General features: G+C 41.4%; 1 protein-coding gene and 1 non-coding gene across 2 annotated transcripts in view; both read left to right on the plus strand.

The window, feature by feature from the left end:
* The window catches only part of syn2b (synapsin IIb), a 407,986-nt gene that overhangs the window by 248,177 nt on the left and 144,400 nt on the right, over positions 1–15,409 (plus strand). Inside the window, exon 3 of the mRNA XM_072280332.1 lies at positions 7,021–7,112. Coding sequence (XP_072136433.1) covers positions 7,021–7,112 — 92 coding nt within the window. The remainder of the gene's footprint in view (positions 1–7,020; positions 7,113–15,409) is intronic.
* LOC140211314 (U12 minor spliceosomal RNA) lies at positions 9,348–9,498 on the plus strand. Its single transcript, XR_011889417.1, has one exon. It is a non-coding gene; the product is annotated as a U12 minor spliceosomal RNA (small nuclear RNA).

The following is a 15,409-nucleotide window of genomic DNA, read 5'->3' on the forward strand; positions in this document are numbered from 1 at the left end:
GGGTAGTTAAGAAAGCTTATGGGGTGTTAGCTTTCATAAGTTGAGGGATAGAGTTTAAGAGTCGCGATGTAATGATGCAGCTCTATAAAACTTTGGTTAGGCCACACTTGGAATACTGTGTCCAGTTCTGGTCACCTCACTATAGGAAGGATGTGGAAGCGTTGGAAAGGGTGCAGAGGAGATTTACTAGGATGCTGCCTGGTTTAGAATGTATGCATTATGATCAGAGATTAAGGGAGCTAGGGCTTTACTCTTTGGAGAGAAGGAGGATGAGAGGAGACGTGATAGAGGTGTACAAGATAATAAGAGGAATAGATAGAGTGGATAGCCAGTGCCTCTTCCCCAGGGCACCACTGCTCAATACAAGAGGACATGGCTTTAAGGTAAGGGGTGGAAAGTTCAAGGGGGATATTAGAGGAAGGTTTTTTACTCTGAGTGTGGTTGGTGCATGGAATGCACTGCCTGAGTCAGTGGTGGAGGCAGATACACTAGTGAAGTTTAAGAGACTACTAGACAGGTATATGGAGGAATCTAAGGTGGGGGCTTATATGGGAGGCAGGGTTTGAGGGTTGGCACAACATTGTGGGCCGAAGGGCCTGTACTGTGCTGTACTATTCTATGTTCTATGTTCTATGTAAAAAACTTTATTGTCATTCTAACCATACATCAGCTCTGCAGGGCAGAATGAGACAACGTTTCTCAGGGGCAGTGCAATCATAACATAACAAACGTAACACTAAATAATAAACATAACAATAAATAGTAAAACACTACAGCCACATATCAGTTAAAATCAAGTTATAAGTGTCCAATGCAAGTTAAAAGTGTCCAAAGCAGAGTCAGGTGGAGCAGCTATTTAGCAGTCTGACTGCCTGTGGGAGGAAGCTGTTTAGTAGCCTTGTGGTTTTAGTTTTGATGCTCCTGTAATGTTTGCCTGATGGCAGAAGAGCAAACAATTCGTGGAGAGGGTGTGAGGGGTCTTTAATGATGTACCGTGTCTTCTGGAGGCATCGACTCTGAAAGAGGTCTTGGACAGAAGGTAGGGAGACCCCAATAACCTTCTCTGCTCCCCTAACCACCCTCTGCAAGGCTTTTTTGTCAACAGCACTGCAACTGGAGTACCAGGTTGTGATGCAAAAGGTCAGCACACTCTCAACCACGACTCTGTAGAATGTAGTTAAGATTTTAGTGGGGAGTGATGCTTGTTTAAGCTTCCTCAGAAAGTGCAATCTCTGCTGGGCCTGTTTCAAAATCCCAGTGATGTTCCTGGACCAGGTGAGATTGTCCGAGATCTGCACCCCAAGGAACTTTATGTTTTCCACTCTCTCCACTGTGGAGCCGCTGATGCTGAGGGGTGTGTGCTCAGGCTGAAATCAACGATCATCTCCTTGGGTTTTGGTGACATTAAGCATCAAGTTGTTATCCCTGCACCAGCTCTCCAGGTGTTTGACCTCCTCCCTGTACATAGTTTCATCATTTTTGCTGATGAGCCCCACCACTGTGGTATCATCTGCAAATTTAATGATCAGGTTCTCCTTGAAACTGGCTGCACAGTCATGTGTTAGCAGTGTAAACAGCAATGGGCTAAGCACACAGCCTTGTGGGGATCCAGTGCTCAGTGTGTTGGGGTCAGAGATGTTCCTGCCAACACGAACTGACTGTGGTCTCTCTGTCAAGAAATCCAGAATCCAGCGACACATGGCAGCGCTAAGGCCAAGCAGTGACAGTTTCTCCACTAGTCTCTGCAGAATGATGGTATTGAACGCTGAACTGAAATCAATGTACAGGATTCTGGCACAAGATGAGGTAGTAAATTAGGTTAGACATTGGCTTCATGGGAGAAGCCAGAGAGTGGTAGTAGACGGTTGCCTCTCTGTCTGGAGGCCTGTGACTAGTGAAGTGCCACAGGGGTTGGTGCTGGGTCTGTTATTGTTTGTCATCTATATCAATGATCTGGATGATAATGTGGTAAACTGGATCAGCCAATTTGCAGATGACACCAAGATTGGGGGTGTAGCATACAGCGAGGAATACTATCAGAGTTTGCTGCAGGATCTGGACCAGCTGGAAAACTGGGCTGAAAAGTGGCAGATGGAATTTAATGTAGAAAAGTGCAAGGTGACGCCCTTCGCTAGGACCAACCAGGCAGGTCTTACATGGTAAATGATAGAGTATTGAGGAGTGTGGTAGAACAAAGGGATCTGGGAATACAGGGCCATAATTCATTGAAAGTGATGGCACAGGTAGAGAGAGTCGTAAAGAAAAGTTTTTTACGACTCAGAAAACAAAATATTGAGTACAAGAGATGGGATGATATACTGAAATTGTATAAGACATTGGTGAGGCCTAATTTGGAGGATTCTGTGCAGTTTTGGTCACCTACCTTGAGAAAAGATGTAAATCAAGTTCAAAGAGTACAGAGAAAATTTACGGGAAGACTACCAGGTCTGAAGGGTCGGAGTTATATGGAAAGATTGAATAGGTTAGGACTTTATTTCATGGAAGGTAGAAAATTGAGGGGAGATTTGATAGAGGTATACAAAGCTATGAGGGGTGTAGATAGGGTAAATGCAACAGGCTTTTTCCACTGAGGTTGGCTGGGACTGCAACTCAAGGTCATGGATTAAGGATATAAGGTGAAAAGTTTAAGGGGAACTTGAGTGGAAACTCCTTTACTCAGAGGGTCATGAGAGCGTGGAACAAGCTGCCAGTGCAAGTGGTGCATGCAAGCTCGATTTCAACATTGAAGAGAAGTTTGGATAGGTATAAGGCTGGTAGGAATATGGAGGGCTATGGTCTCGGTATAGATCAATGGGAGTGGGCAGTTTAAATGGTTTGGCATAGATTAGAGACCCTGAAGGGCCTGTTTCTGTGCTGTACTTTTCTATGACTATGACTCTATTTAAAATAGTAATATTATAAGAGCAAGATTATGTCAACAAAATGAATTTCCTGTAGCTGAGAATACAATCACTAAAGGGAATTCATTTAAATTAATTGGTGAAAGGATTAAAAAGCAGTTGACAAAGTTTGCATTTCCTCCGCTAATTTCCTTTCGTGACTTTATAAAAGACACTTCTGTAATGATGTCTCATAAAATCTTATTGAGACCCATTTCTGCATTGTGAGGAAATTATTTTACACCATGCACCATGTAAATTATTCAATAATGATAATATAATTATTAATTGAAGTCTATTTTTTTTTCTTTGTGAGAAATAAGCAGACTTATTCTGGTTTGCAAAAGATGACACTTAGTAGGTCTTTTTAGAAGAGTGGGTTCACAAATGTACTGAAATGACAACGATTGAGAAGGACACTGCCTGGGAGATTGAGACATGCAATAGACTGCATATTCTGGAATGTGGAGGGTTAGACAATATGCTGCAGGAAATCGATGTGACGGGCAGCTTCGGTGGGATGGGGTGAAGGAGTGGAGGGGTCAAAACCCTGCACAAGCTTAGAGATTGAGTCTGAATCATCATAACCTGTGGAGACCTTGACCACGTCAAACAGAAACCGGTCTTCGAAGGTGAAAGTTCTTTATGGAAGTAGTTCAACAGTGCAGTGACCTGGATGCTAAAGTAGCTGGATTTGAGTTTACTTGCTCCAAATCTATTACACTGTTACATTACCTCATGTGGAAAGAAACACTGGCAAACAGAACTACTTTAGAAACTGACTGAGTGGCATGGAGTTGTAGAGATAATGATGTCCTTAGTGGCAGGATGCCACCAACGGGCCCACAAGGACCTCTGACATAAGAGGTACTGCAGATGCTGGAAGATACTGCAGACGTCTCAGCCCAAAATGTCGACTCTTTATCCCCATCCATAGATGCTGCCTGACCTGCTGAGCTCCGTCTGCACACTGCGTGTATTCCACGAGGATCCCTATTAGGAATAGTAGATAACATACTTATACTTTATACTTTATTGTCGCCAAACGATTGATACTAGAACGTACAATCATCATAGCGATCTTTGATTCTGCGCTTCCTGCTCCCTGGATTACAAACCAATAGTAAATATTAAAAATTTAAATTATAAATCATAAATAGAAAATAGAAAAATGGAAAGTAAGGTAGTGCAAAAAAACCGAGAGGCAGGTCCGGATATTTGGAGGGTACGGCTCAGATCTGGGTCAGGATCTGTTCAGCAGTCTTATCACAGTTGGAAAGAAGCTGTTCCCAAATCTGTCCGTATGAGTCTTCAAGCTCCATACATAACATTTAAGCAGTGCAGACAGAAATATAAACTTACAAAACGGCAATAACGAAGTAAGTGAATGGGCAAAAGCTGTGGCTTTTATGGTATGTCTCATTGTTGACAGATATAAAGTTTCCAATTTGTATCCTAAACAGGATAGCATATTTCCAAAATATTGCTGAGCTATTAACAGCGAAGACCAAAGTTCTTTGTAGCTGACAGAGTGTTAATAGATGGGGAGAAGGTTGATCTATCCCAGTAAATCATTAAAATACCGTGACTTAGTTCAGAAAGGAATCAAAAATGTTAAGGGAATACTGAAGTGCAAGTAGCTCGAAGTTATGTAAGGATCAAACCCAAGGTTATTATAATTGTCTTTTATGATATGAAATTTGTTGCTTTGTGGTAGAGCTTCACAAAGACATGATTAGACATACCTGTACAGTAATGACTACAAGTAATCCTGGCACCACATCTTTACAACAGTATACTGCCACTGACAACAGTGCACCTGTATCGGAAAGGCACCTGTTCTTGAAGAGTTAGCTTGTAATGATAGATTAATTAGACTAACCTAGTCTATATTACTCTATAACTTAGAATTAAAAAGTTAATACTTTTTTTTATCAAAGTTGCAAAGGTATTTTGTATAGCCAGACAGAAACCAATACTGTTCATTAAGAAATCTGTAGCTAGAGAGCACAGTCCAGAGAGGAAGTAGTGGAATGAGGAACTGTGTTGTGAAGGCACAGTTCCATTTTGTGAGCATTAATTACCTTTAATCCTGAAATTGATTAATTTTGTTAATTGACATTTTAAAGTATAGAAAGAAAAGAAAGAGTATAAAGCTAACAGATCAGCTGTAACTTTCCTGAATTGTACAATACGTTGAAGACATTTTCAACTCTCACTGCTACGAGCTGAAGTTCCCACTTGCTTCAAAAGGGCAACAATTATACCAGTGCCTAAGAAGTATAATGTGAGCTGCCTTAATGAATATCGCCCGGTTGCACTCACATCAACAGTGATGAAATGCTTTGAGAGGTTGGTCATGACTAGACTAAATTGCAAGGACCCGGACCCATTGCAATTTGTCTATCACCACATGAAAAATACCTCACTACTTTTTTATTTCCTAATTTTTTGCACAACTTATTTAATTAAACTATGATAATATAATAAACTCTGAATTAAAATATATATTTTTACCGAAATTCAGTTTTTTCCTCTATCATATATTGCATTGTACAGTTGCCACAAAGTTAACAAATTTCATGACATATGCCAATGATATTAAACCTGATTCTGATTCTGATTTTATATCTCTTATCGTCTTGTGCACCCCTATCAAGTCACCTCTCATCCTCTTTCTCTCCAAAGAGAAAAGCTCACTCAACCTACCCTCATAAGACATGATGTTTTGATGACCCATTATGAAGGAATGTTGAACTTGTTTGAATTTGACCATGGGGATAATCCCATGGTGATCAATATCCGCAGCTAGATCCACATACTTTGTATCATTTGTAGAACTCCATTCAATCTGACAGATTTTGAAGGATCAATGGCTTCTAAAACAATGACTCACCTTTTTAAATAGTTAATACAATCTCTTGTGGTCTCATTGAAATGAATGGGAGGTGACTTCAGGGACAAAACCAGGAGAATGCTTTATTTGTTTTAGTGATATTGTGCACTTGTGTCATTTTAATGTTTGGTTGGTTCCGCACAGATCTTTAGACACAGCAAAAACAAGTTAATAACTAAAATTGGCAGTGGAGCATTCCAGAAATAGGGCAAAGGTCAATTGCTGTCACACTTCATAATGTCACATTTATTGCAAAACCATCGTGGGCTAACTGAGTCAGAAATCTGTGTAACTGAGCTGAACTGCTTCAGGGTAATGGCTTTCAATTCAGCAATTGTTTTACTGTATCTTTGTATGTAACCTACAGATCTGTACAATAAGGAAACTTGGAAAGCAAATTGCAAGTAATTACTTCATTTTCGGATGCCAGACTGATTGAAATTGTGATACTTTAATTTTAGAAATATGAATTCTGATGTCAACAACGAAAGAATGATTCATATATGACTTAATAGATTATTAGCCAGCTCTTACAACAGCCTAAAATGAAGATCACTGGCTAACAACAATGTTGTTCCTTTTCTCTCTTTGTGGCACATTAGGCAGCATTTTTCCTTAGCATGTGTCTGTTTTCTTACGAGGCCGAGTTGCTAGCTCGATGCTTAACCCAGCGCAGATGGAAAGCGTGTAAGGAGCCAGCTGGATTCAAACCTGATACCATTCGCCTCGAAGTCCAGTGCTAATGCCATTACCCCACCAGCCAGCATAGAGAACAACATTGTTCAATTATATATTTCAACTCATTAGGGATTTATTTATTTATCTATCTATTTATTTCTTTATTGATTGATTGAGATACAGCGCAGAGTAGGCTCTTCTGGCCCTTTGAGCCGTTCTGCCCAGCAACCCCCCCATTTAACCCTAGTCCAATCAAGGGACAATTTACAATGACCAATTAACCTACCAACTGGTAGGTCTTTGGACTGTGGGGGGGTAACCACAGCACCCAGAAGAAACCCATGCAGGTCATGGGGAGAACATACAAACTCCTGGTTTGGTGGGATTGTTGCTTAATTCTTCTGTCAGACGTACTGAGGTTCAGTCAAAGGTCTTTCTGATAATTAAAGAGTTACAGATTCCATGCTGTGGTTTTTGATTGTTTTTTGTTATTGTTCAAGTACCTTTTCACTGTGTTCTAAGCAGCTATTTTTATTGTTTTTACAGGCAGAATTTGCTGAGATTAATCTGATGGCTCAAGCTGACGGTACCTGTACAGTTGACATGCAAGTTTTTCGAAATGGCACCAAAGTTGTCAGGTGAGACATAAGGCTGTACAAGTAAAGCACGAAAGGAACCATGTGACTGGTCTGCTTTTCATTAACGTCTCCTTAGAAAATTACCTTTCCAAACCAAGTCTTGCACTGATGGATTTGACTTTTCATGTAACACTTCATCACCTCCTAATGAGGTATGCTGTAAGATGGAAAACAAGAAAAGTTAGCTGTGAATATGAAAAATATCATTTAAACTCGGCTGTGTCAATAATAGGTAAAGGTTTAATTAAAGTGTAATTGGTGTTTTTACAGTATAATAAGAATGTCATTACATTGTTTGGAAATTCTGTTTATGCATTTCACTTCCTGTTAGCAAAATGGCTAAAATATCTGCAGATATAGCAAAATACTGTTTGTTCAAGTAATTCAGTGCTGTTTGAAGGAATTTGAGATATTTATAAAAAAAATTATGAAATAGTATATAAATCTTTTTTTTCTGGCACAGCTATTGAGAGTACTGGTACACTGTATGAGGGGTGATTGATAAGTTTGTGGCCTAAGGTAGAAGGAGTCAATTTTAGAAAACCTAGCACGTTTATTTTTCAACGTAGTCCCCTCCTACATGTACACACTTAGTCCAGCGGTCGTGGAGCATACGGATCCCTTCTTTGTAGAAGTGGTCCACAGCAGGGGTGATTGATAAGTTCGTGGCCTAAGGTAGAAGGAGATGAGTTATACAGCTCCCATTACATGCACATGCAGTTCAACTCTTTGAGTGAAAATGCAGAAAGTTTGAAGTTAATAACTCATCTCCTTCTACCTTAGGCCACTAACTTATCAATCACCCCTGCTGTGGACCACTTTTGGAGGTCCAAGACGCCAACTTCTACAAAGAAGGGATCTGTAAGCTCCGCGACCGCTGGACTAAGTGTGTAAATGTAGGAAAAATAAATGTGCTAGGTTTTCTAAAATTGACTCCTTCTACCTTAGGACACGAACTTATCAATCACCCCTCGTAAGCGCACAGCAGACACTTCCAAGAATGGGGCAAGAGGTGTTTGCCAAGTCTATCAAGTGGATCGTTGTGAGGAGCTGCACTCCTTTGACCACAAGGCTTTTGGTTGCTCAAAGTGCATGGTCTCAAGGTTCTCGGTACCATCCCAACTTCTCTAGTTTGAGAGGCAATGACTCAGAAGCTTGGATTACAATGTTGGTTTGGGGAATCTGGCCTCAGGAATGGAAGCAGCAAGTGCTATCCAAGTCCTGATGAAGGGTCTTGGCTCAAACCATCAACTGCTTACTCTTTTCTATAGATGCTACCTGGCCTGCTGAGATCCTCCAGCATTTTATGTATGTGTTGCTCTGGATTTCCTGCATCTGCAGGTTTTCTCATATTGAAGAGCTATCCAATGTAACCAACTGAGTATAATTAAGGCCACAACCCTGGGAATGTTGGTTTGGGGGACAACAGTGTTGTTAGTTCACCTATCCTTCCAGCGAGTTTGGAAGATTTTGCAGAGGCGACTGGTAGTATTTTTCCAAAGTCTTTGATGCCTACTGTAGATAGAAGAATGTAGGAGGGCAAGGATCACTGGACTGTGGAAATTATGAACTTTGTGCCATGGATCTTCAATGCTTAAAATTTCAAAAAGCCCAAAATAAATCTGTCATCAAAGTATGTGTATGCTGCCACATACTACCATAATTGGTGGCAGGGTGGAGATACGTCTCTACCAAAGGAGGTGTAAGGCTCTCCTTTCCACCACTAGCCTACAGGTCACCCTTGGGCAAGGTGAAGAACCTGCTTAGCCACCTGATCAGGGTCATGTGAAGCCATGGGAGCAAGTGGTGGATACTGTTGGTACATGTCACACATCCTGGCAGTCAATCTCTGAAGACTATTGATAACAGCTGGGGTCACCCAGCTTATAAAGTCACTGCCCAGAAGAAGGCAATGGAAAACCACCTCTGAAGAAAAATTTGCCAAGAACAATCATGGTTGTGAGGCCATGATTGCCGATGTCATATGACATGGCACATAATGATGATGCCATGTCATATGAGATTCTTTTTCTTGTGGGCATTCACAGTAAATACAAAGAAACACAATAGAATCAATGAAAAGCCACACACAACAAAGACAGACAAACCTCCAACGTGCAAAAGACAACAAGCTATGCATATACAAAAAAAAAGAAAAATGATAATAATTTTTAAAAAGCAATAAATATCGAGAACAGGAGTTGTAGAGTCTTTGAAAGTGAATCCATAATTTGAGAGCCGGAAGTTAATGAGTGGAGAAAACAATGGTCCTGGGTGATATTTGGGTCCTTGGCATTTCATGTGAGAGGAATTTTTAAGCAGGTAAAGTTTGCTTTGCAGACGACACGTCCACTTTATGAGATGATGCAGTGCAACGACCTGCCTGGTGTTCCCCATTTTAAATGAAAAACGTGCAGGGGCGTAGCGGTTATGCAAAGCTCTACAGCAGCCAATGATAAGATTGGAGCTCAGTTCCCACTGCTGTGTGTAAGGAGTTTGTACATTCTCCCCGTGACCACACGCATTTATTCAAGGTGCTACGGTTTTTCTCCCACATTCCAAAGACGTACCGGTTAGGGTTAGTAAGGTGATGCCTGAAAGCATAGCGACACCTGCGGGCTGCCCAGCGCAACTCGCTGATTTCACCTGATGTAAACGACACATTTCACTGTTTTGTTGCATGTTTGGCAGAGAAGCTAATAATTAAAAATCTTTAAGAGCCACACAAACGACACATTTCACTATCTGTTCTGATGCATGTTTGACGAAGAAGCTAATAATTAAAAATCTTTAAGAGCCTCAGTCAACCAAAGGTTGCTGGTACAACTTCTTAGCCAAGAGATAACTCTGCAGATATGGGAAGAGGTCCCTGACCTGCAGAGTCTCACCATGAACCTTAGTTACGAGGGCTGTAATGCACTGCCCTAGAGCCAGGTTGATTGGGACTTTTGTCTTGAGAGTGTTGCACGGAAGATGATCCTCTCCTGTGCTTGAGTGGAAACATGTCAAATGGAGCTTTTGAGCTGTGCATAATGAACAAGCAAACATAAACAAGAAACTGCAATGACATCTGTAGTACCCCGGCTTTGACAGGAACTGATGACTGATATTGGGACGGCACAGTAGCATAGTGGTTTACACAGCGCTTTACAGTACAGTCGACCTGGGTTCAATTCCCACTGCTGCCTGCAAGAAGTTTATACATTCTACCTGTGAGTGCATGGGTTTCCTCCGTGTGCTCCAGTTTCCTCCCACAGTTCAAAGATGTACCGGTTGGTAGGCTAATTGGTCATTGTAAATTGTCCTGTTTTTAGGCTAGGATTAAATCAGGGGGTTGCTGGGCGGCACGACTTGAAGGGCTGGAAGGGTCTATTCTGTGCGGATCTCAATAAAATAAATAAATAATACAAATCAGCACCCAGTCCTTTATGTCCATCAAACCAACCTAAAAATCATCATGAGTATTGCTGATAGAAGATCAACACTGAAGTTCTCAAGGACCCCGCAAAGGTGGCTCATCTCAGGTAGCACCTCAGACATTGTCGACGCTCAGGAGGCTCAAAGTATCCTCAGCTCGTGGGCTATTGGAAGTCCACCCTAACTGGCAACTCGCAAAGAGACTTCTGGCTTCTCTAACGCAAAAAAATCAAAACTGATGAATGAAACTGACCAGGAGATTGAGGAGCTAATTTAGGGAAAATGTAAGATGTTTCGGGATTGAAAGCTCCACTTTTTCTTCAAGGGGAAAGAAGGAAAGAAACAGTTTCACTGGCACCTGAAGGCGGAAGTCCAGCGGAAAATTAATGATGCAAAAATTTATGAGAAGGAAAATAGAGAATAATGCCAGAGACACAGCAACCTGCTGACAGCCATGATGTGTATGGGTTCTTCATCCATCTATGGTCCAAACACCCAAGGCCCTGTCTTGTAGAGAGCTAAAAAATGGGAGCAAACTCATTGCTGGTCTTTTCCCAGGAAGGAACACTCTGAAACTCTCCTCAACGATGACTCTGCCCTTGAGATGAGCACCTTGACAACTTCCCACAGCAATCCATTCACTCCAGGCTTGCCATCACCCCTGATCGAAGAGAAGTTGAAATGCTGATGTCCCAGAAGAAGAACAATAACAAAAACATGGGGCAGCAGGCACATCCCTGCTGAAGTTCTAAAACGTGGGCATGAAGAGCTCCAGTCTCAATTCCACATCCCATTGCTCATGCCTGGAAAGAGGAAGATGCACCAGAAAATCTCTGAGAGGTCATAATTTTGACCCCCTTCAAGAAAAGAGACTTCTGCGATATCTTCAGGGATGTCTTCAACTTTTTGTCACAGTGTTCTAACCCATCTTCTCCCAGTGACTGAAGAGCAGTTTCATTAAACAGAGTGTAGGTTCTGCCCGTCTCATATCACAAAAGAGACAATCTTCACTATAAGAGGGATATCAGGAGAAGCACTTTTCTTACATCATTAAAGCCTTTGATTCCATCAGTGAGATAATTCATCACTTGTTTGTGTTCACTGTGTGATGGTAAACCAGCCTGAGTAGTAACCAACATGTCTACAGCAGAGTCTGTCCCAGTGAAGACCACCCCTTTCATCAGCCTGAGAAAAGGCAAGCAAGGAGATTGGGGCTGAATGGACGTCAGCGTAAGGAAGGTGTATCTGTCTGTTAACACTCAACCAGTTTGGCAGAGCTGCTTGGGCAGGCTGCAGTGACTAATCTTCTGAGGATCACATTTTGCAGAAACGAAACAAATTATATCCAATGGAATGTGAAGCTGATCCTGTTTCTCCCATCCGTGGTTACAAAAACTGGCATGTGATGAATTCCAGGCGCACACATGCTGAGGCAGACAAACTTGCAGAATCTCTAGGTACATGAAGAAAAGCCTGAAATTGTTACTTGAATATAAGCCCAAAGGCATCCTTATTATTGATGGAAATATTGTTCTGTGTGTTGGCTATGCACAAGCAGAGCATTAAATTCCAGCTAAAAGAAATGGCCAAGGCAAAATTGTCAAGAAACAAATCACGTAATTTTCATTAATAGGGCAGGGGTTGGTATACAGTGTAGAGTAGAGATGGAAGGATCCCTTTACCCTTGCACTGCCTATCATATCATACGCTATCTAAAAGGTTCAAGGTTCAAAGGTTCATTTATTCTCAAAGTATGTATGCAGTATGCAACTCTGAGATTCATCTTCTCCAGATAGCCAAGAAACAAAGAAAATCATGGAAGCAAACTCCTCACCGCACAAAAGTCACCCAAATTCAAACTGCAGTGACAACAAGAGCATCAACCACCCCTCCACCCCACAGAAAAACAAATTGGTGAACTGCGTGCGCATCAAACCTCAGCCCCCGTCCCAACAAAAAACCATACGAATCGCACTAAAATTAAATCGTCTCAGATGGCAACCAGAAAAAAAACGGGTGAAAACACTGAATGTAAAAGACATACAACCGAAAAAGAGTCCAGTCCAATCCATAAATCACAGAAGTTTGCCTCAAGGGAGAGGGAGACCGCTCACACGTTGAGGCAGAGCAGCAAGGGAGACAGTCACACGTAGACATCTTATCCAGCTACATTGAGCCATGGACACCTTATCCGGCAACATCATGTGGCAATATCTTAGCCCTTTTTTAAGGTTGTGTTTGCCTGTGATCTGATTCAGCCATTTTCTTTAATAATGGTTAGTAACTCTGACCAAAGTTTCCTGTTCCAGAGCAGAAATATTATCTCAGAAGTTGATAACTCCAAGGTTCATTTTACAATCAGAACATAGAACAGTACAGCACAGTGTAGGCCATTTGGCCCACAATGTTATACCAACTTTTTCACCTACTCCAAGAGCAATCTAACCCTTCCCTCCCGCATAACCCTCCATTCTTTGTTTCCACCATTCATCAATCGAAAAGTCTCTTAAATCTTCTTAATGTATCTGCCTTTACAACCACCCTGGCAATGTGCTCCATGTCCCCACTACTCACTGTTTGATAAACCTACCTCTGCCATCCCCCAAACATTAGAATTAAGGCTTTCATCAAAAACTGCCCAAGGAGCAGCTGCGAATGTGACTGGGATTAGTGTATGAAGTAGGCCAGGATCAGAGACTTGTGGAATCCTAACATGCTGGCACTAGCTCCAGCTAGTTGTTCTCCCCTATTCTTTCCCACTGGCCATGCAAACTCATTCACTTTGAGCCTTTTACTAATTTCCTTGAAAAGTTAATACTGTAATTATTTTCACAGGTTTTCTGAAAATACCTTCCAGTGCATCCTTTTCATCGTATCCCTTTTGCCTGTCACCTTAAATCCATGGCCTTTGGTATTCAATATTTCTGCTACAAGAATCGTTTCCCTTATTTACTTAATAATAAAGGTTTTCAACATCTCTTTCAAATTCTACTTTTAATGTGAGTTTCTTAAGAAACATGTAATTTTGATTGATATGAACTTATTTATCCAATTTGCACTTGAGAGTTAATCACTTTGATCAACAAACTTGGTTGATAAAGCATCTCTATTAAGTGCAATCACAAATAGAAGTAGTAGTAGTCATGTGATCACTTGAGTCGAGTCAGGTGTTCTCCTAAGGGGCTGTCTATTGGTGGGTCCTCAGGTTACTGTAGAGACCAATCCAAGATCCACATATTCTGGTGCTGTGTGGGCAAGAGGAAGTGGTGGTTGTGGTTAGTGAGTAGGTCTGGTGCTTAGTTACTGCCTGTAATGCCGCTGACGTTTAGGACAGCAGTGAAGATCCTCCACCTCTGTCTGTATAGAAGGATTCTTCATTGCTGTTCCTGTAACAGTTGTTTTTTGGCCAGTCAGGGTTATTAACCCTGAGCTGAGCTCCCGAACCTGGAGGACCAGTGGTCGGTGGACCACTCTTGGTCTGGCCTCTACCCTTTCACCTGTTTGGCAAGGGTGACTCTACCAAGAGCTAAAGCTCAAGGCCCTGACTCCAGCCGACATAGCTCTCCAGGACATTGAAGCACGCAATCCTCCAAACCCAATGACAAGTTTGTGATCCTCTTGGTGGACTGGGTCTTGTAGCTGATAGAAAATTTCACATGTTTAGAACAATAAGAACAATGTGTTGGGCGAAAAAAAATTAATATAAATGAGGGAAAGAAAAGGATGGTGTTTCCTTTCGTGACCTTTGGACCTTTATTCCTACCAAGATGGTGACATTACAGATCCAATGAACGTGAAGATTCAGGGGTTGGAAAGTGTGGTCAAGAGAGCATGAGGGTCCAGTAGAGTTTAGTCATTAATCTCCTGAAAAGAAAATAGAGAAATTGAGAAAGGGAAGATTAGGACTGTATGAAAGTGAGAGTCCTGATGAAGAGTTTTGGCCCAAAATGTCGACTGTTTACTCTCTTCCATAGATGCTGCCTGGCCTGCTGAATTCCTCCAGCATTTTGTGTGGGTAGCAAAGGTAATGACATCCTTTAAATTAGTGAGAGCAGCAAGCAATGCATGTACAAGTTATCAGTCTCCCCCAAACTATTATATAACCATATAACAATTACAGCATGGAAACAGGCCATCTCGGCCCTCCTAGTCCGTGCCGAACTCTTACTCTCACCTAGTCCCACCAACCTGCACTCAGCCTATAACCCTCCATTCCTTTCCTGTCCATATATCTATCCAATTTAACTTTAAACGACAACATCGAAGCTGCCTCAACCACTTCTGCTGGAAGCTCGTTTTGAGATTTTTAAAAAAGTTTATTAAAGTATTATACAAATCTGTATTTGGCAATCATAGTGCAAGTTGCAGATACATTCCTGTCAAATAAAGAGATCTTTAGATTGCAGAGTGAGATTATAGCAAAATAATTACTACTTCTCTCATTATTAAGGGTAGAACTCATTTTGTAATTCTGACACGTTACTCCCTACTCTTGTTCTCGAAATTGGGTATGAATCCGCTGGGAATATGTATCTGCTAATAAAAATGCAAATTGGAGCTGTAATGGCAGCCTGTCCCTAACGGCTCATTCAAGGTAGGCATTAAAACTGAAAACATTTCTGATGCTCGGTCTTAGTGAAAAATTACACCATAGTTACTAATCATTTAACCTGTCTAACAAGCAGAATCCATAAAAGTACCTCTGCAGCAGTGCAGTTGGACCAAGACATGAGGCAGGGAATCATAACATAATTGTAATGCAGACAGAGTGTGTATTTTACTGAACACGTCACAGTAACTCATGAAAAGCTAAAGAACAGATGGAAACAGAAACCGTAGTCTGCAGTAATAAAAGTTTTATTACCTGTTGTGATCCAGTC

Source organism: Mobula birostris, chromosome 16, assembly GCF_030028105.1.
Source record: "Mobula birostris isolate sMobBir1 chromosome 16, sMobBir1.hap1, whole genome shotgun sequence".
NCBI lineage: Eukaryota > Metazoa > Chordata > Chondrichthyes > Myliobatiformes > Myliobatidae > Mobula > Mobula birostris.